This window comes from Drosophila bipectinata, chromosome 3L, assembly GCF_030179905.1.
Source record: "Drosophila bipectinata strain 14024-0381.07 chromosome 3L, DbipHiC1v2, whole genome shotgun sequence".
Lineage (NCBI taxonomy): Eukaryota > Metazoa > Arthropoda > Insecta > Diptera > Drosophilidae > Drosophila > Drosophila bipectinata.
In genome coordinates this window covers 9,180,288-9,201,287 of record NC_091738.1, presented here as the reverse complement: position 1 = coordinate 9,201,287, position 21,000 = coordinate 9,180,288, and the positions used below count along the sequence as shown (strand labels likewise).

Below are 21,000 nucleotides of genomic sequence, written 5' to 3'. Positions count from 1 at the left end.
ATTTTTTTTATTTAACGACGCATACACCCCCTGAATCAGCTGTTTTTTACAGTCAAAGCAGACTTCTTAACAGAACAGCCACCCACATAATAACAGCAGTGGAGCAGCCACTGTGGAGACATGCCGGCTGTTAAGTATCGGTTACACTGCTCACAAATACTAGATTAAAGTGGTATGGTTTTACACTGAAGAAAAAAGCTATGATCAAACAATAGGGATTGGTTTTCTTGTAATTTGGTAAATTATTTAAAAAGATTATGAATATATTTTCCCACTTAAGGGAGTAGGCAAGAAAAAAAGGAATGATACTGGGCTAAAATGGAAAACCAGTTTCCCAATATATTTTAAATATTAAGTATATTTTCCTACAAATTTATATAAATTATTTTTAATTGATTTCGAAGGAAAAAAAAGAGCGGTGTATACGGGCCTGCCGACGACTGGGCGCAGCGGTTTCTTGCTCAGCTCAGCTCAGTTCCGTAGTCAGTTTTCCAGTTAGTGGACGTGTCGCGGGTCGCTACGGGCTCTCCGCCGATTTTACTGTTAGTTGCGCAAAGTGCGTGATAAAAATAGCGAAAAAACCGAAACTCCCTATTCCAGAGATAGATAGTACAAGTACATATTCTATATGCTATATATGTACTTATATATCGCATATGGTTTTGGGCAAATAAATTCCAAAAAAAAAAGAGAAATGCAAATCTAAAGGCCAACTTCAAAAAGCCGCATCCTGGAAAAGGATGTCTGTGCTAGTGCGTCCGTGTGTGTGTGTGTCCATGTGTCCATGTGTGTGTGTGTTCGTGTGTGTTTGAGATAAACAAAAAGGCGAAAGTTTGTTATTGGCTCTCGCACAGGCTCGCGCTGCCTTTCTATTTCTCTCTTCAACGTTTCTCTCTTGCTCTCACCCGCAGGACCTGGTCTCCTTCGATTTTTCTTCCGCTTTCCGCATTCCCCACCGCATGTGGCTGCTTTTCCTGTTTCATTTCCCTACATTTTTTTTTATTACTCTATTTACACTTGGCGACTCCAGGATATGTCCGTGTTTCCATGTCTTCGCCTGTATGTGTTTGTGTGTGTGTGCGGCTAAGGGCGGCTGACATCTCACACCTGCTGTTCTTGTTGTTGTTACTGTTTTTGGGCTGCTCCTGCTGGCCAAGTTTATATTTTTTTTCCAGAAGTTACGCTGGCAACCGCTCTACAAACAACAACAATAACAGTAGCGCCGCTAAAAACACACTTTCTGGGAGGAAACTTTTATTATTTTGTTCAAAATTTTAAAAATATTTTTCTTCCTCATCTCTTTTAACCATAAAAAATGGAAAGAAATCTAAAAAAAAACTTGGCCAGAAAAAGAAATACTCATTTTACCGGCACTAACCGAAAGTGAAAAGTGTGTCCTCCCCCTGGAGTTTGATGTTTGATTTTCGAGGCTTCCAGACTTCCGGGTTCCATCCCAATGGCTGAGAATGGAGGGCAATGCTCCAGGTGAGTGTGGAAATTAATTTTTAGCTTAGAAATATAAGAAATTGCTTATAAAAATAAAAAGTTTTTTGAAGAAGTGACTTTTAAAATGACAAAAACATGTCAAATATTAAAAAATAATTTGTTAAAAAAAATTTAAATGATTATTTATAAAAGTCTGTTAAAAAGAAACAGATAGAAGTAATATATCAGGTCTTAAATATACCCTTAATATAACCCTTTAGATAATATAACCCTTTAATAATTCTATAGACTTTTTTAAAACAGAGATGCAGTTCAGTTTTCAAACAAATGTTTAGTTTTTTATGTTTTTCTCCAAGAAACTTTTTAATTTTTTTTTTTAACTAATACAGTTACAAAAACACCTCTTAACACCCCATAAAGTTTTTATTTAGGTCTTGTATTTATTTCTAGTTTATTATTTCTCAAAAAAATAAATAAAAACAAGGCCTTAAATATACCCTTAATATAACCTCTTTAGATTCTATAGACTTTTTTTAAAACAGAGAAACAGTTTAGTTTTCAAACAAATATTTAATTTTTTATGTTTTTCTTCAAAAATCTTTTTAATTTTTTTTCTAAAAACCTAAAACAATTACCAAACCCATCTTAACACCTCATTTAGTTTTTATTTAGGCCTTGTATTTATTTCTAGTGTATTTTTCCGCATATGTGTGCGATTGTTTGCTGTTTTCTATTAGCGGCTTCTATAAGCTATATAGCCTTCCCCTTAACCCTCATCGTGAGCAGCTGCTAATGGCTTGTGAAAAAGTAAACGAAACGAAAAGTGGCGACCAGACCAGGTGGGGAAAAGTCGGAGGAGCTGCCACGGGGGCGTTGCTATTAAGGGAATAGAGCTAAGAGTGTGTGAAACCTGCATCACACATCTCCAAGGGAAACCATATGGTGTGGCGGCAAGTTCGAGAACTCTATTGGCTTTATAAACTTTAAAATATAAAATTACTTAAATTACTTAAAATATAAAATAATAAAGTGTCTATTATGTTTTTTCCAAGGTGGGAAAACTGAGAAATAACATACCTAGGCTTTCTAATTAATTATTTAGTATCCTTAAGGGCATTTGCATATTTTAAGTGATTTGAATTCAATGAAATATTCATATTTCTGATGTATGTATAGCACTTAAGATTTTAGTATGCATACTAAATAGTGTATGTTTCAAACTAACATATGTTTCGTTCCATTTTTTTAAAACCAAATGACGGAAATAGAAAACATGTGTTTTGGTTTTTGGCTATTTTTACCTAAAAACTCTGACCCGACCCACTGACTTGTATTAATTAAAATCCACCATATGTTTAGATGGAACTTTATGGGAATACTAAATAGGCCTCTGGGTTTTATCTCTTCTGAAGAGCCAAAGCTGGATTCTGTCGCTTAAAGTGTCGTTGGCTCTTTATGAGCCCAGGACCCTAAATCAAATTTACATCCTAGCAATCATCATAAAAGAAAGCAGCTGAGCTGGCCCCAGGCAGGTGGATAAATACGTATGTGTATGTGTACCCACTTACCTACTTCGTAGAGCTCTCCTGGTACACATATGCAAATGACGGGGCCCGTGGAGCCCTCTTTCACGCCCTCACCAGGAACCTCACCAGGATGTGCGTGCGTGCAAAATCTGCGAGTTGAGGGAAAATGATTAACAAAGGCTCCCCGAGGTGCGGCAGCAAGGAGGCGACGACGGAGACATGAGGAATTTAACAAGACATGCACTGAGAGAAAATTTTATAGATTTAAATAAAAGAAAAAGGTAGAGAATTGAGAAGGAAGTTTAAGATTTCTTGGAAGAACCTTAGTTCTTTTGAAGAAAGAAGCTCTAAAATTCGTCTCTTAAATATTGACTTTTTATATCATATATTTCTGTTTATTTATGAGCTTTATTTTTATGCTTCTAGATTATTATCCTTAGTCCTTAAATTGTGTTTGCAATTGTTTTTGTGTACACACATGAGGAATTACATCTATCATCACTGACACGGACACTAACGGCGACCGAGGAGGGGTAGTAGTCCTCGGGACATAGGCTCGGCCCCTCGGGACAGGCGCACTGCGGCTGTCAAAACAAGGCCCCAGTCCTTAAACCCCTCACCCCCTCCTCCGGCTGGCAGTGTCGCCGCCACTGTCCCGGTTAATGGCATTTGGGCTGTGCAGGATCCCCCGGCGGGGACGCAGCCCAACCGAGTAATTTGTGTCACGTTTTAATTTTTGAAGCCGCAAAGGACGCTCAAGTGCCCCCGTTCTCCGTTCTCCTAGTTGCTCCTCTGCTTTGGAGTCTCCGCCCCGTGATTATGACAATTAGGATTGCACGGCGGATTCCTTCCCCGTCATTTTGTTTCGCGTACTTAAAAAGGTTTATCCTGTAAGTCCTGCCTAGGGAGCTTTTGTGTGGCAACTTGTGCTCACATCTCATTAAAGGCAGGATTTTAACTATTTTTTTAAACTATTTTTCTTTGCAATATAATGATATCCTTTTGTAGAAATACAAAAATTAATATCTATTAACAGGATTCAGAAGCTGTTTCATTAAAAAATTCGTTACGCCCGACACCTTTTCATATTTCATAACATTTCCCGACCACATCTATCATTCATCAATCGATTGATTAACTTTTTCATGCCAACCCGGCCAAAACCAATTTTTATAAGCACATTAAAAACATGCCATCAGCGTAATTGGATAGATTTTCGCATCAATCAATTTGTGTCATAATTGCAATTGGAATATTAATTTTATGCCTGTGGAGTGTTGAGTGGTTGCCTTTTGGAGGAAGTGCGTCATCGGCCAGTCGGAAGCCATTAGCAGTGATTCCTTTTCTCGCCGAAACGCACTTCAGAAAGGAAAATCCTTCGCTCAGCGGTCTGTCAGAAAATGGGAAGCTGACTGGCAGCGGCACAAAGTTGGGAAAGCTGTTTGGACATGTCCTGCCAAAATGCGAGAGAGAGGATGTCCTGAATGCTTAAGTCAGTGTTCTGCTTTTTAAATTCTCCTTCTAAGTTCTAAGGGAAATCTTTAATAGAGAAATAGTGTAATGACTTTCGTTATTTCTTGACTCGAATTGAATTGGTTTCAAGTGGTTTCCATCATTATTGAGTAACTCTCGGAAATGTCATAGGCATGGCTTGCACTTTCCTATCCCCCACATTCTCCTGTTCAAGTCCTTTCCTTCAGCTCCAGAGCTGAATCTCGCCCGAGGCCACAAGGAAACCAACAACTGCGTAAACAGAACAGAACAGGAGCGACAAGAAGCGGACAGGACATTAACAAGAAGGGCACAAGTGATGGCTGGCAGGGGGGTAGCCGGGGGGGGAGAAGGACTTCACTTCAGTCAATTTGATAAACATGACACAGAAAGGAAAACGAGACCGCCTCACCACCCAAATACTCTATGCACTGAAATTAGTCAGTACTTGCAAGGATTTTTTTAAAATACTTTTCTTCCTATAATGCATATTTGTAAAGCAAGTACCTGGTATCATATATTTCTTAAAATATTAAGCAAAAATTATTTTTCCAAGTGCTGCCGCTGACTTGCAATTTAGTGAAGAGGTTGCCTTAATGGACACACTGTGACTGTGCTGCGGGGCATCCTTGCCAGGACATAGGGTAGGCGATAGCACAAGACACGACTGGCAATTAAATTTTTAAAATGCCATTTCAAAAGCAATTTCGAACGGCAGTGCAAATTAAAAATGCCAACTAGGTATGTGTATACGATACGATACGACGAAATAGAAACCAGACCGGAAAAAAAGGAGCATCTGTGTGGGGCTGGAGGCAGGAGGCAGGCAACCCGGCAGGATAGCGGCAATATTTTCGCAAATAAACGTAAATTGAATTTGTGGCCAAGAATGGCAAGTTTTGTGCGGCCGACCAGCACAAAATTGTCCATAAGAAACCAAACTGCAAAAGAAAGTTTTTACAACTTTGGATGGTTTTTTTTTTTGGATTTTTTTTGTGTCATCATCGAGGATATCCGGCGCCAAGTGCCGGCGCCTTTGCGGCTACTTTTTCTTTTTGGCCAACTCATGTGTTTGGCTGGATTTTCCTCTGTTTTGCTTGCGATTTTCGCAGCTCAGCTGTTGTCTGTCCCGACTTTCCACCTCCCTGGGAAAAATGCAATTTTAACAGGCTCTCTCCCCGGGCCAGCACTTGAACTCCTTCTTGGCCTTCCCCCTCCAAGCCATCACTATTATGGACTTTTATTTTGGCCGCATTGCCATTTTTCACATTGTTTTTTGCCACTCTTCTGGTCTTGCCTTGTAATTTAATTGGCAATTTGGACAGTTTTTCACTTTCCAGCTGCACTGCACTTTCCTCATCCATTTTGGCCACCAGCCATGAACTTCGTCTTCGTCTGGCGCAATCTCGATTTTTACCCAAAAAACCCGAAATGAAAACATTGTTCTTATTCGTTCTCCCTTTGGCAATTTCACCAAGGATGGATGGATGGAATCTTTTGTAAACTCAATTTGATTATGCACTGGACACAGCAGACCAGATTGCAGGACATACATATCCTTTCTTTGAAATAAATTACAAAAAAAAAAAAATGGGAGATAAAGGGCTAACTACATTTTGAAGAGGTAATGGAATACAAACATGACAGAGATTTGATTTTGACAGAGATTGCAGTTTCGAGGAAAAAATATTTAAGGTTCTTTTGTGATCTATAGAGCTTTATTTTTGAAGGAGAAATGATGACAGCTACCGATCGATCGGTTTTGGATTTCTTTTTATCAATTTTCATTATTCAATTGCTAAAAATGTAGCACCCACACCTCTAATTCTCTATAATTTGTTGTTGAAAATTGAAACCTCCGTGCTGAAATTCAAAAAACTTTAATTTGTAACATGGTCTGGTGACGCAATCGTTGTGTAATTATTTTTTTTTTGCAATTTATACTACAACTTGCTACTTCCGGTTTGTCATCTTTTAGCTAAGAAAATCTAAAATGAAAAAAAAAATGGAACAAATCCAAGAAACAACTATACATATTATCAACTTTAAAGCGATAGCTCAGAAAACAGCTTATATACTCCAGCCATGAGCTCAACTTAATAATATATAAAAAAGTTATTTATCAAAGCTATTCATTAAGTTTCAAAGAATTCATTTTTTTAAGTAAGGTCAGTTAATGCCTTGGGGAGAAACATACTCAAGCCATGAAAAAAAACCCTAGAGAAACATTTAGAAACTAAAATATTAAATTTCCTGATTGTGAGCCCCACAAAAAAAACCTTCTGCTAATAATGATTAATGATTAAAACTAGAAATAAATTAAACTTTATATGGTAAACAAATACCACTTGAGAGAGAACTGCCTCACGTGCTCCACTATCATAAATGGAAACTGACAAACCTATTATTAATTGGCTTCTGGATCGACCTGGTAAAAAAAAGGCAAATTAGTTTAGGCCCTAATGAGTTGGCGTTCGGTAGTCGATAAGGCCAAATGGCTGTGATTCAACATGCGAAATTGGCCAAAAAGTTGCGATGGCGCCATTGATTATAACTTTCGAATAGTTTGTCTAACGATCCATTCTCGCTCCCCTCCTTGGACTAGACAAAAGAATATGTATAGTCCTTGGCTTGAACTTTAACTTTTAATCTATCAACTGTTGCGCTGCGTCCCCCTGCCTCCTCCTTTTGGGAAAGACATGGGCGTGACCGATGCCACGCAACAGTTTTCCTTCCCCTTTCCCCTTTTCCTAGACAAAATTCGATTGATGACGCTAACGATTGATGATTCCTGTTTTTTGGGGGAATTCGTGGGGCGTAGAATTTGGAAATTCCAATCATGCCACATCCCGGTTGCCACTGTGGAATGCCATTGAACTTTTGTGGGGGAAAAAATATCTAAAGTTTTGTTTAGTTTGCAATATAAAACATCTGGCGCAGTTTGTTGATAGTTTGGTAAATATTATTGCAATATTTAGTGGGTGGAGAAAGAGCTTTCATTAAAATAAAACTAATCTTTGTGTGATTTTTGTTCTCCATTGTATTTAAGGGCATTAGCCTAATAGTCTGACCATTTCCCACTTGCTTCCATTCGGGGCCCAGCCCTTTCTAGCCCATTTCGGGCCTATTCGGACCATTAGTCACAGAACACTAATTTGTTGTCATAAATTTTATGGACCTTGCTATAAAGTTTCCTTTCTTTGGAACAAAATAGTTCCTTAATTCGTACTATATTGAAGCAAATTGCATTGAAAGTTAGTGATAGGAACTAGATATGGGTTGATAAATGTGTAACCTTATGACTTTTATAGTTTGAAATGCTATTAATCAGATTATTGGGTCATTTGAAACATTAATCTCTTCTTTCCCGAATATAAAGATAAACACAATAGTCAATTCTTAATATTTTAATAATTCTATATATTTTTAGAATTTTATTCATAAATTTTATTTTTCTTTAAACTTTAAACATTACAAAAAATATGTTCTTTAAATATCAATTTTGATGAATTATCTAGAAGCACTTAGTTTGCCACTTCATCAAGCACGAACTGGAGGCGACTCCGAAATGTTAAGAGTCGCCCAAGCGCGGCTCTTCATGTATTTGTGGCACGTTCCCATTGATTGCGTTCGAGAGCTGCCACCAAACGGGATATATGTACGAGTATATGGGACTATGCACTATAACTCACATGGCCATAAAGGCATTCAGGTCCTCCTTCCATACCTACCAACCTACCATCCTTCATCCGCTATCCGTCTCGGAAAATGTTCGTTAATCCATTAAATTTGAAATATGATTTTACGGGTGGTCGGTGTTGGGTGGGCCCGAATATCCTGGAATTTCCACTTACATGGAGATAAACGCCACGGGGCTGGGGTAATGCCGATGTGTCAAGTCTAAGTTTAAGCTTCTCCTTTAACCTCCAGCCAAACACAAATCAAAATGGTAAAGTTTCTTTTTTTGTAAGACCCTCTTTTAAATAAAAAAATTAAAGTAATATAAAGCAGTTGAGCAAATATTTTGAATAGAAGAACAATAACCTACTTGGCAGCTCTGACTCCTCTGGCATGTGCCCCTAACATTATGCAATTGTTTTTTGCCACAAAAACTCACACTTTCAAACATCAAGAGCCAACACAAAGATACAAAGATGGCGGCCTCACTCAGATGGCTCGCCACAGTGGGCCATTTCATTCGCCATCCGGGGGGGGTCGACATAATAAACTTAAACACAATAAGAGCATGAGATAGAAATAGATATAAAAGTGAGTTGGTTTCATTTTAGAACAAACTCCTAAAACCATGTCCTTGCCACAAATAGAGCTGGTGGTTTAGGCCACAAAAATGCGTTGCCGTTTGTTGTTTATAGCGTGTTGTGACTTTAATTGTCGAATGCGCTACTTTTTTTTTAGTTTAAACTCGAAATATTTGGTCAGAAAAAAAACTGGGTTTTAGGTCAGAACTGCACTTAATGGTTTTAACTGTTGGCTTTCGTGCCATTCTACACTAAAAGATTTAAATTGTAGATGGTTTAGGTGATAATTATAGTTGAAATATGGTCATAATTCTTTGGAGTTCAAATGCCTTTCTCTCTGTCTAAATTTAAATACATATTTTTTTATGCTTAATGGCACATAAAAGAAAAACATATTTATCAACATCCTTTGTCGCCTCGATGAAGACGTGACAAATGCCAACGCCTTTAATTCTGGCATTGCGTAATAATAAATGTTTTTTGATGTGCCAGCTCACTGACATTTGAGTTCCAGCATCTCTCCAGCGAGCACCCACAGTGCTCGCGAGTGGGTGGCAGTGGTTGTGGGCGGACACGTCCATTCAAGGACATGGCTGGGGCACCACTCTCAAAATGGCATCCGGGTGCTGGAGAGCTCTCCAGTACGGTGCAGCTTCTCGTCGCCACTCTCTACGGATGATGACGGGCCTCAGCCTGGGTCTGGGCCTGTGCCTGGCCCTGGCAATGGCAGAAATGTTCCATTTCACTCTGCTACCGGCCTGGCCCGACCCGGCCTCTTGCAACTTCGACACCCAAGCCCGCTTTTAGTGGGCTTTTGCTCTGCCAGCACTCGGCACCCACTTGTGTGGTATTTTGTTTTTCACTCAACCACCCAACCAAAGCTACACAGAAAATATTATTAAAAACTCTAGAGGCCTTAAATGATGGGTGAAAGATTTTGAATCTTAAAATGCCATCCTTTTTACGAGGCTTTCAAAATTCTTATTTTTTTCAAATAAATATTATTTAAGATAATATTTTCTTTTAGTGTCTGATACCCATGCCCACTTGATGTGTCTCCCGTCTGGCTGGAATGCATATATTTTCTGTTGTTTCCTTTTTTCCTTGCGGCTTTATTTGTTGGCCTCCTCGGTGTGCTGGAATTGTCATGTAAATGGGTTAAGTTCTGACATTAAATTGTTCTCGTTGAGATTTTTCATTTGTGCTCTTGCTGCTTTGACGTTTGGCCGAAAATCATTTCCCATTTTCGGCCCATGATCCTATTTCCGCCCATTAACCCCTTTGCCTTTATTGTTCATTAAAACCGAAAAAGCCGAGCAATGTCTGCAATTTGTGCCATCGGGTATAAAGAGATTTCCAGTATTTGTTGATAATTGCATTTTGTGCTTTGTCCAAGTTTTCGGCCAGGCCTTTGTACAGGGCTTTCAAAATTTATTAAAATGCCACAAGATTACATTTAAATATAACAAGATAAGACAACTTAATTGAATGCTAGAATTTAAATTGTAAATGCCAGAGGATATAAGTAGTAAAATAAAAAAAAAATGGTAAAAAATATTTGAAACATCTCCCCGACGGGGAATTGAACCCCGGTCTCCCGCGTGACAGGCGGGGATACTAACCACTATACTATCGAGGATGTTGTTTGTTAGCCACCAAACTTTCCAATTTATTTCAAGAGGCCGAAAGAGCTATAAATATCCCTCATAAATATTAGCCCTGTTTATTATTAGATTGTTGTGATGACTTGCATTTGTAGACTGGGAATTCTATGATAAGAGTTCATTAAGAATCGCTCTCCCACAAAATCTTCCATTGGTATGGAACTTATCGTATGAAAATTATTTAAAAAAAAAACTCTTTAGATAAATTATTTAACCAATTAATATATCTGTTAAACGTTTCTGTCCATAACTATAGAATTAAAGACCAATTAAAGACCATGGCAGGGTTATCATAATGATTATCAGTTAAACAGTATGAAAACGAGTTGGTTAAATTGCTTCCGTAACCCCGGCTGCACTTTAATTGCATGCCGTTTGAAGCAAAAAAAGAAACATAAAACAAAAGCCAAACAGTAGAGCAAAACGGCGCCCAACTTTGTTGAAATCATGCAAAGTGCAGCACATTTTAAATTGGCCATTGAACTTTCATATCAAAACACAGGGCGAAAATGGTTTTTAAAATGCTTAAACACGCGAGATCCCACAGCCGCGCCCTCATAATTGGAAAAGTCTGTAAGAATCGCAACTGCTACACACAGTATATGTATGTAAGGGCTATGTATACATATATATATATCCCCATAGCTTTATATATGTATATGGTAATGGGGTGAGGAACTTCCGCTGGCAGTTGATAGGCAGGCACCCACAACCCTTTCCTGGTTCTTAGTAGTTCCAGTTCCCCAGGCGGTTGTTAACAACTTTTCGCAAATTACAATAGGAAAGTGCAAAGTGCAGTCTAGGCGGTTAAGAGGTTGTTGCATTAAGCACAAGTGATTAGCCATAGCAGGCACTTCCTAGAAAATATTCCAAAACACTTTGTTTTTTATTTATAATGTCTTAATTGTCAAGTTGAAACGATTAGTTTATAACCTTTGATTTTGTATCAGATTGTTTAAAAATAGCATTGCTGGTTCCACAAACTCCAAAATTCTTATCTCTAATGTTATGTACTTCCTCTCCATTTTATCTATAAAGGCCGCAAACCTAAAACAATGTTTGTACAAACCATAAAAAGTTGAAAAAAAAAGGAAAGTAAAAGATAGTAGAGTCTAGACCTATTTTAGACATATTATTGAAGAAGAGACACCTATAGCTACAATGCAATTTCCTGCGGGGGGTACTCTCATTCATGAATTTTATCATTCACACAGTGCGTGCCATTTCCCATCACTTAATTTCGATACTTGTTTTTTCATTTTGAGATTTGGCAGTACATTGCACTCAGAAGAATAAACAAATTGAGGGCAAGTAGATAGTGAGGCCAATAAATGTTGCCGTTTGGGAAAATTCCCAATTAGTTAGCTTCAGTCAGGAATAGAGTGAGGAAGGTAACCGAAATTGGCAATATAAAGTGATATGAACGTTTTTCAAAAATGTATATTCTAGGCAGGGTAATTAATTAAGATATATTTTATTCTTAAGACCTTAAAGTGATTTAATTTAACTGATATTTTTTATTTTTCCAATTTCAGTCTCCCAATGCTACGAATAGCTCTGTGAAATGTAAGTTTAAATACAAATAAACCCAACAAGCTGATATCAAATTTTATTTATGTATTGTACATTGTATATATTTTATACCCAAGATATGATAAAAAAAAACCCATATATAGCATAAATATATACAAATTTCAGAGTTCGTTGCGTAGAAAACCGCACAGGCCCTAATCTCTGACCAGTCCGTCCCCTCCGCCCCTGCTACGCCCTCGCCCTCGCCTTCGTCTCCGTCCCGCCCCCTTCCTATCCAGCTACCAGCTTGGATATAAATCAGAAATCGTGTGAAATGAAATGAAACGAATATAAAATAAAATCAGACTCAGTGCTGCAGAGAAAAACGCTCGCCCAGCAAAGAGAGGCGAGCCAAGTTCACGGAAATAGCCACAGAAAAATAAACCTGAAATCGAAACGAATGAAATCAAAACATCAAAGTAGAGTGGCGCGACCAACACGAAAGAAATCACATAAATTGCACCTGCAACGGCTGCAGCAACATTGCAACACTGCAACATAAATATTAGTGCTGCAAAAATTTCCACAAGATGAAGCTCACATATAGCAACCTGGGGGGCAGCGGAAACGGAAATGGCAGCAAGTTGTCCCTGGGGAAATCCATCAAAATGTACCTGACAATATTCATAGCAACCACCTGCATCTACATGGTGCTGTACCAGTACCACATATCCCAGGAACCCTTTGCCGGCAGCGAAGTTGTCAAGGTTAGTTTAGAAAATTATTCTTCATAGTTTCTAACTATTGTCTTATATAATAATATTAATAATAATTTATAAATAATATTTTCTTATTAATATTATTAGGGATTTTGAAAGAGATTACTAGCTGATTTTTCATGAGAATAAGAAATATACATTATAGTTTATTGCACTCTTTTAGAATTTCTATTCTTCCTATCACTTTCTCTAACATGTTGCACCAGGTGTACCCATATAATTGTCATTTATTCTTATGGTATATTTTCAAAAGCTGGCCATAATTAAAATTACAATAAAAAGATATAGACCCCCACAAGATTGATGATCATTATATCATATCTAGAAACACTTAGACCTTGAAATACCTCAATATGATTGATATTAGTCTGTCAAAGATAATATTATTTTATCTGTTTCTGAGAAATAAACAAAAAACAGTAATTTTATTGTTAAAAAAGAATAATACCATGAGGTCAAATATTTGTTCAACTGTTGTAAACGTGAGCTTAGAGTTCTTGTGACTTAAGGTATACGTGCTTAAATAATAGTTACTTCTAATCTAATCTTTAAAAATAAATATTTAAGCACATAGTATTTGCTTTGAGGTAGGTTATAATTGCTTTGTTTAAACGTAGAAGTTTCGACAAATACCTAGAGCCTGTCTAATCCTATTACCTCTTATTTTATAAACTAACCAAATTAGACAATTTAGTAATAAACTATTGTAATGTTTTCTATGTGTGTTCTTGTTCTATTTACAACACATTTTTAATCCAAACATTGCCAATGCAGCATCAAGAGAAATCATCGTCATATATCGCTTCATATTTGTGGTCACCCATTTCCCTGTTAATGGCTAACAATTCCATTTCGACCAACTCAAATCCCTTACCAACAACAACCACAACTACAACAACAAAAACAATCACATCAACAACAGCTCCAACAACCACAACAGCAACAATATTCCAAAAATTGGGATTATCTTCCGCTTCCATTGAAACGGTTTCATTAATTGCCACCAGACCGACTTTGATATCCTCGCGATTGGATTTGAGATCGGGATTTAGATCGGGATTGGGATCGGTGGGTGGTAGCCATCATAAGACTGTAACCATTAAGACAAGCACCACACCAACAACAACAGCAACAACATCGACAAGCCCAGCCAGTGGGCTTCTGACAACAAAATTAGCCACAACCCCAGCCAAACCGAAAGCCAAACAATCCGCGGCTGCCAAGTCCACTACCGCCCACTCGGACAACGCCCATAAGACTCGACCAACATTTGTTGCCGTCTCTCAGCCCGTAAATATATTTACATTACCGTTAACCTAATCGAAAGCACTTTCCCATTAACCACCTTACACTATGAGAAAAATGGCACTACTTTAAAATCAAGAATCACTTTTTAATAGATTCTTAGATTTATAGCAATTTATAAGCAATTATTTGTAATTTTTATTCTTTTAAAATAATTTATTCGACGGTTTCGGCTTTATTTTGAGAATGTCTAACCCTTTTTCAATAATATAATATAAACATTTTTTCATATTCCTCTCCATTTTTCCAATTTTGAAGACTGTCCACTTGAGAATCGGACGGATATCGACCAAGATATAGCCTTCCCAAGGGTCACTTTTTGACGATCCTTGATTTTCCCCATTTTTGAAGGGGTTCCATCAGAAAAATTTGAAAAAAATAGGATCGAAAATTATATTTTGGGGTTTGAATGCAGAATTGTGGAGAAATAATTTAGAAATCGTTTAAGGTATGCCACTTGAGAATCGGACGGATATTGACTGAGATATAGCCTTCCCAAGGGTCACTTTTTGAGGATCCTTGATTTTTCCCATTTTTGAAGGGGGTCCATCAGAAAAATTTGAAAAAATAGGATCGAAAATTATATTTTGAGGGTTGAAAGCAGAATTGTGGAGAAATAATATAGAAATCGTTTAAGGTATTCCGCTTGAGAATCGGACGGATATTGACTGAGATATAGCCTTCCCAAGGGTCACTTTTTGACGATCCTTGATTTTCCCCATTTTTAAAGGGGGTCCATCAGAAAAATTTGAAAAAATAGGATCCAAAATTATATTCTGAGGGTTGAAAGCAGAATTGTGGAGAAATAATCTAGAAATCGTTTAAGGTATTCCACTTGAGGATCGGACGGATATCAACCGAGATATAGCTTTTGCATGGATCTCTTTTGAATATATCTTTAAATGGGGATTCATAATAAAAATAAAAGAATCATTTGGGTTTTGCCAGCAGTATTTCCCAAAGAAAGATTGTTTTCCATCATTTTCCTTTTTGTAATATAGTCTTTAAAAATGCATTTTGCTTATCTGCACATTATATCACATTCCGCCAGCATGTTTAACTTCTTTGTGTTTTTGTGTTATAAAATGTTTTGTTTGAGTGCATATTTATCATATTCTGGAAAGTACAAGCGTTTGTATGTCTGTCATTGGCTCAGGCCCCTGTTATCGCATTTCTTGAGCTGGTTTTTCAATTTTCCTAATTGCATTTTGCAGTAAAATGTTACAGATGCGTTACATGCTAGTCACTGTATTTTTTAAACCTAATAAACAAGTCAAATTCTAGTACCAAATAATAATAGGAGTAGTTTTGTATAGATTAGGCATATTTATTGTAATAATTAAGCCACTTGATATGGCAATCTTATCCCAGTCAAATTCTAGTACCAAATAATAATAGGAGTAGTTTTGTATAGATTAGGCATATTTATTGTAATAATTAAGCCACTTGATATGGCAATCTTATCCCACAAACATTAGTTCTGAATGGCTAGTCATATTTTGTAATTATTTTTCAAAAAAAAAAGATATAAAATTAAATGACAAATGTGTTCTAGATTTAGTAGACCAACTTTTGAAGCTGGCATGTTAATTATGGTCTCGTTAAAGTCCTAAATAGGAATATATTACACAAATAATACGAGTAGCACAAAGGAAGGCACAGCTCCGCACAAATTGCGCTATTTATCTAACCAACTTTTGTTGGCCGGCAGAATGTGCAAATTGGTAGCAGGCTATCTGTATCACGATTTCTGGGTTAATCACATGCATTATATTAACCAGCAGGCCTCAACGTGCCACTGCAACTGGTGCTGGAGGTCCAAACAAAAGATTCTCATTTAACATTTTGCATGAGCCTAATTTGAAAATTGCTCAAATGCAAAAAACCCAAACTCACACAAATTGAGAATCCAAAGCCAAAAAACCGCAGTAAAAATTACTATAGCATTGAAAGCAACCACAGTGGAGGTGGTTTCTGGGTGGCAAGTTAAGAAGGGTGGGGCAGTGATGGGTGTGGGTGTGGGCTGATCTAGATTCCAGATTCATGCAAAATGCAAGCCAATTGAAAAGATTCACGCGCATTTGTTGGCTGCTTTTATTTAGTAAGTGCAATTCCAATGCCCCGACGGCTCTCAATGTCAGAGGTGCAGACAAGTCAGTCAACAGTCAGTTAAAGAAGTAGATAAAAAAGGTACTAAAAATTAAATTTAAAATTGGTTTATTTGATAGAGGGCTAAGGACTCAAGGGTACACAATTATTGCAAGAGAGATAGCTTACTCGCATTACTCAAAAGTATTATTTACGATGGTTGTTGAGCAAAAATTATAATTGGATTTTATTGTATAATCTGTTATGAATTTCTTTTAAAATATCTTTAGTTAATAGGCTTAGATTATACAAGCTTTGGCTTATGGCTTATGGCTTTAGGTGCTTATATCTTTAGATATAGTACGTAAAAACTGAGTTGTTTTTTGCTTTAAATTTTTAACCATATCTTTTGATCTTCTAAAACTCATTACGTTTTATTTCAACCTATTTATTTCATATCCATGTTTCTTATACAACTTTCTTTAAATCACTTACTAGCTGGTTGTGGAATTAATTTATGATTTGTTTTGTTATCGTTTAAACATCCAAAGAAAACCTATTCATTTTGTTTTCTTAAAACTTTGATAAGAAAACTCTAAACTTATAAGAACTAGTCCACTCCTATCTATGCGTTTTTATTTCTATTTTCTATTTTTCTATTTCTAAGCATATTTGATTATATTTCCTTTAAATAAATTTGAATGCATTTTTCCTTTATCCATGGAGCCCGTGGCATGGGGGGTGGTTGGGCGTTTGTGTGTCAACAATGGACAATTTGCAAAGTGAGTGCGCCAGTTTATTTATTTTCAACGTCAGTCGTTCAATGGGCCACTAGTACAAAGGCATAACATATTTATAGTATAGAAGAATGGGTGCAGCATGTGATTAGGTGCACTTACAAAAATTAAAGGATATTTATATGCCAAAAAATAGAGTAACTCCACAACGTAGAAAAAATATGTATAGTCTCTGGTAAGGGAAGGTCTGTATTTGTTAAAATAACTTATTACTTATTTTTTTGAGTGACTTTGACAAATGAAACGCGACCCATATTGCTGGGCCAGAGCCTAGACACACTGACTTGCGGCTGTGGGCGGATGTGGTTTGCTCGCCTAGTCAAGTCATTGGGTTGTAAATTAATTTGCATAATTGCTCATAAAAAGGAGCTCATGCTCACGCCGCATTACGCACCACCCCACACGGGCGCCTAACGAGCCACTCGGTCGCCAAACCAACCACCACCCTCCTCCCTATCACGCCATTAGCCACCCGTTAACCGGTACAAGTGCAATGCACATACAAACACGTATTCGCCCTGTGGTACACACTGTATTAGAAAAACCATACTGAAATGAACTCAACTCTGACCCGCAGCCGCCCCTGTATATAATCACGCCCACCTACCGACGACCCGAGCAGATGGCAGAGCTCACCCGGCTGGGCTACACGCTGAAGCACGTGGCGAATCTCCTCTGGCTGGTCATCGAGGACGCCAACAAAACGAACCCCCTGGTGGCGCACACCCTTGACCGGATTGGAGTGCCCTACGAGTACATGGTGGGTGAGTATCTGCACCGGCACCACTACCGGCATTTGTGTCATGTTCGGGACACATTCAAGTGATATTTACGAGTTATTCCAACAAAAAAATACTCACCTCCAACAGCTCCCATGCCGGAAAAGTACAAGCAGACGAAACGGGCGAAGCCGCGAGGTGTCTCCAATCGGAATAAGGGCCTCCAGTATCTCCGGCAGCATGCCACCGAGGGTGTGCTCTACTTCGCCGACGACGACAACACCTACGACATTAGCATATTCGAACAGGTAGGACATACTTAACAGGTACACACCGTACATGAGTAATGGTGATTAAGGGTCAATAAGGCGCCCACCATTTGTATCAATTAGAGTGCCATTAGTCGGGCTCTCTAAATTAAAGATACTTCCCCCTGAAAGTTATACAACTTTAAAGCCAAGAACTCAAACATGATCTATCTTCCTAGATGCGCTATATCAACAAGGTGGCCATGTGGCCAGTGGGCTTGGTTACCAAAACTGGCGTTAGTAGCCCCATAATTCAGGCCGGGAAGCTAGTTGGCTTTTACGATGGCTGGATCGGAGGACGCAAATATCCTGTGGACATGGCAGGATTCGCGGTTAGCGTTAAGTTCTTGAAGGAACGACCCAAGGCAGAGATGCCCTTCAAGCCAGGTTACGAGGAGGACGGATTTTTGCGGAGCCTGGCGCCGCTGGCCAACTCCGACATTGAGCTGCTGGCCGATGAGTGTCGAGATGTAAGTGATATATATACAAATAATTATCAGATAATATCCAATATTTGAATCCCCAGATCCTCACGTGGCATACGCAGACAAAGAAAAATGCACCAGCGCAGGCGCTTAATAGAACGCGATACCAGAATACGAACCTTGAGTTTATAGACAAGCTGCTGGTGCGCCCGTAGGAGTATTTACTGTAGTTAGCTAGGCTAGGTTAGGCTTAGCTAGGAGCTTACTTGGTGGGGAGGGCCAGGGCGTCTGTCGGTGCCTCTGGCGGGTTGTACAGGTATAACCTGGAGCGCATTCTTGATCAGATCAGCCGGCGGTGTATATTTGATGGTAAAATCTAAAGAATAATTGTTAGGCTCTAAGCGCACAAACCTCTATGATAATTGATACTTGATAATTGATAATGCACCGTAGACTTTGTTTGACCCCAAGAACGGCGTTATCGTAACCTTTACATTCGTAATTCATACCTTAAGCAACGTATTGTATCATATCGCAACGTCCTCGACTTGTTTGTAAATATTATTATTCGCAATGCTTGCATTAAGTTTAGTTATAAGTTATAGCTTGGGCTTTAAGTTAAGGTTGAACCAGATTAGTGGATGGATTTCCCAGCCAGCAACGAATCGGATCGGATGTTCCTAGACCAAAGAAATAACCAAATGAATCTATCCCCAGGGAAATTGCAATTACCCGGTTGAGGTCAAGGCCACAACAATCAATTAGGGCAAGGTGTCGGAGAATATAAAAAACCAAAGTTATTTTGCCAAGTACTCCGGGCGAAAGCTCTTCAATAATTCATGACGACATATGGATTTTCGAGGCAAAGAGATAAATGTAGCACGGATGAACACCATGCCCCACCGAATCGCGTGCCACACCAGACCGGCACGCCAACTGGTAGGACACGGTTGTAAGCCTTGTAATAGGACTGAATGGCTCAGAAATTTCGGCAAGTTCGGCAATAATCAATTCCATTCCCAGGACGCTAAACGATCCTTGATTGAACGGAAAACTATCTGAAGGCCTGCGATTTTTTGCGTATTATTTCCGTAAACGGGTTTCCACGCAACTATTTTTTCGTCACTAGGTACACTCATAAGTTACGCTAACACTAAGTTAAGTTTGTGAAAAAGTTGGATATATATTCAAGTTATGAACTGCACTGAAATCGCCTACATGTAAATAATAATCACGGAATATATTGTAACCAAAACTTTTACACGTCCCGCAAAAAAATGAAAAATTTGCGAATCGCAAGTGGAGAGGAGGAGAAGTGAAAATTATGACAAATGGTATTACGAAATTTATACAATTTATACAATTGAATATATTATATATATAAAGAAATACGAGTAAGCCGCAAAGCAATTAGTTAGGTACTTACAAAATCTTACAAGAATAAACAAAAAACAAATATTGAATCTTTAAAAGAAATCAACATACAATTTTTCAAAGGATATCTCAAATGTTTCACAGAATACTAACGATAATGAAAGATATGTCTAAAGCCTATTCTCTTATTCAAATAAATTACAACATACAATGTTTAAACCTGGCAGGACTAAAGCAAGGAACTTCAATCATTTTGTAAGCAAAAAACCAAAATACAAATAACTTTCAATAAAAAAGATAAACTTTTCTTAACAATTTTCAAAAAATTATATCTTTGTCTTTTCACTTTCCAAAACCCTTAAAAAAAGACTCTGATTAAGTGTTTGACATTAGAGTTTATATTTAAAATTAACAAAGTATTTTGAAAATATTTTAGTAGAGTGCGGCTTGGGGTTATATCGATGCATGTTGGTGATCTAGAAACAATCGAATCAAATATATCATCTAGTGGCTTCAGGCGGCAGCATCAATCAACTGGTTTAGAGTCCTGCAGTCGCTCGACTCGTAAAGAGAGGCCTTATCCTGGCAGATTTATGGAAGGTACTGCTACGAATTAAGTACTGGAGTAACTTTACAAAAATCTGCCCTAGCTGGTTCGCATTCGATCAGATACTTTGAATATTTTACGTGTATTTACCATCGCTGTTTAGATTCCATCTTGTCTTGATTTTCAATCACTAATATATCTTTTTACAGCAACAGTAGAATTCTACTATGTACGAGTAGTGCTCGTGCTCTATTTTATTTGAATCTGGTGCAGAATCTAGGAAGCTTACATTTCATGGCACTATTCTATGAGTACTCTAACAACTTGGTCTCTGGTTAAATATCTATTACAAGTAAAGTTTAAAATTTGATTTGGTTTGATAATTGGCTTAAAGTATTTGCTTTGGAGGCCTGTCTTAATTATTTCAGAGAAAAGTGTATTCGATTCTAAAAAGCGTTTGGGAATATTTGCCTACATTTGTTTGTACTACTTTTGAAACTTACTTGGATTGGGTTGCGTTGAGAATAGAATAGAAACCGTCTATATTTTTCAGTTTGTATTCTTTGGTGCATTGGTCATTCGCCAAGAAAGTCGATTTATATCATAGATCAAGAGACAACATAACAAGCTTACATGCTTTAAGGATTTTTTGAGGAATGCCACAATTGGATTAAGTACCAAATATTAAAAAAAAATTAGTTAGTTTAAGACTTTGAGAGGTATTTTTGATCTGAAATCAAACAGGGCCTAGCCAATCTAA

The 21,000-nt window shown here is 37.8% G+C and overlaps 1 protein-coding gene and 1 non-coding gene across 3 annotated transcripts; one reads left to right on the top strand and one right to left on the bottom strand.

Moving 5' to 3' along the window:
• Window positions 1–1,323: 1,323 nt before the first annotated feature.
• Window positions 1,324–20,022, top strand: GlcAT-P (Glucuronyltransferase P). 2 transcript variants are annotated; one of them, XM_017234626.3, is made up of 8 exons: window positions 1,324–1,485; window positions 11,922–11,952; window positions 12,085–12,665; window positions 13,452–13,967; window positions 17,445–17,631; window positions 17,737–17,894; window positions 18,074–18,364; window positions 18,421–20,022. In XM_017234626.3, the coding sequence occupies exons 3-8, from the start codon at window positions 12,489–12,491 to the stop codon at window positions 18,532–18,534; spliced, it is 1,443 nt and encodes a 480-aa protein (XP_017090115.2). In that variant the 5' UTR covers window positions 1,324–1,485; window positions 11,922–11,952; window positions 12,085–12,488; the 3' UTR covers window positions 18,535–20,022. The 2 variants fall into 2 exon arrangements, with proteins under 2 accessions (XP_017090115.2, XP_070136083.1); XM_070279982.1 differs by lacking the exon at window positions 13,452–13,967.
• Window positions 10,290–10,361, bottom strand: TRNAD-GUC (transfer RNA aspartic acid (anticodon GUC)). The gene has a single exon. It is a non-coding gene; the product is annotated as a tRNA-Asp (tRNA).
• Window positions 20,023–21,000: the final 978 nt, after the last annotated feature.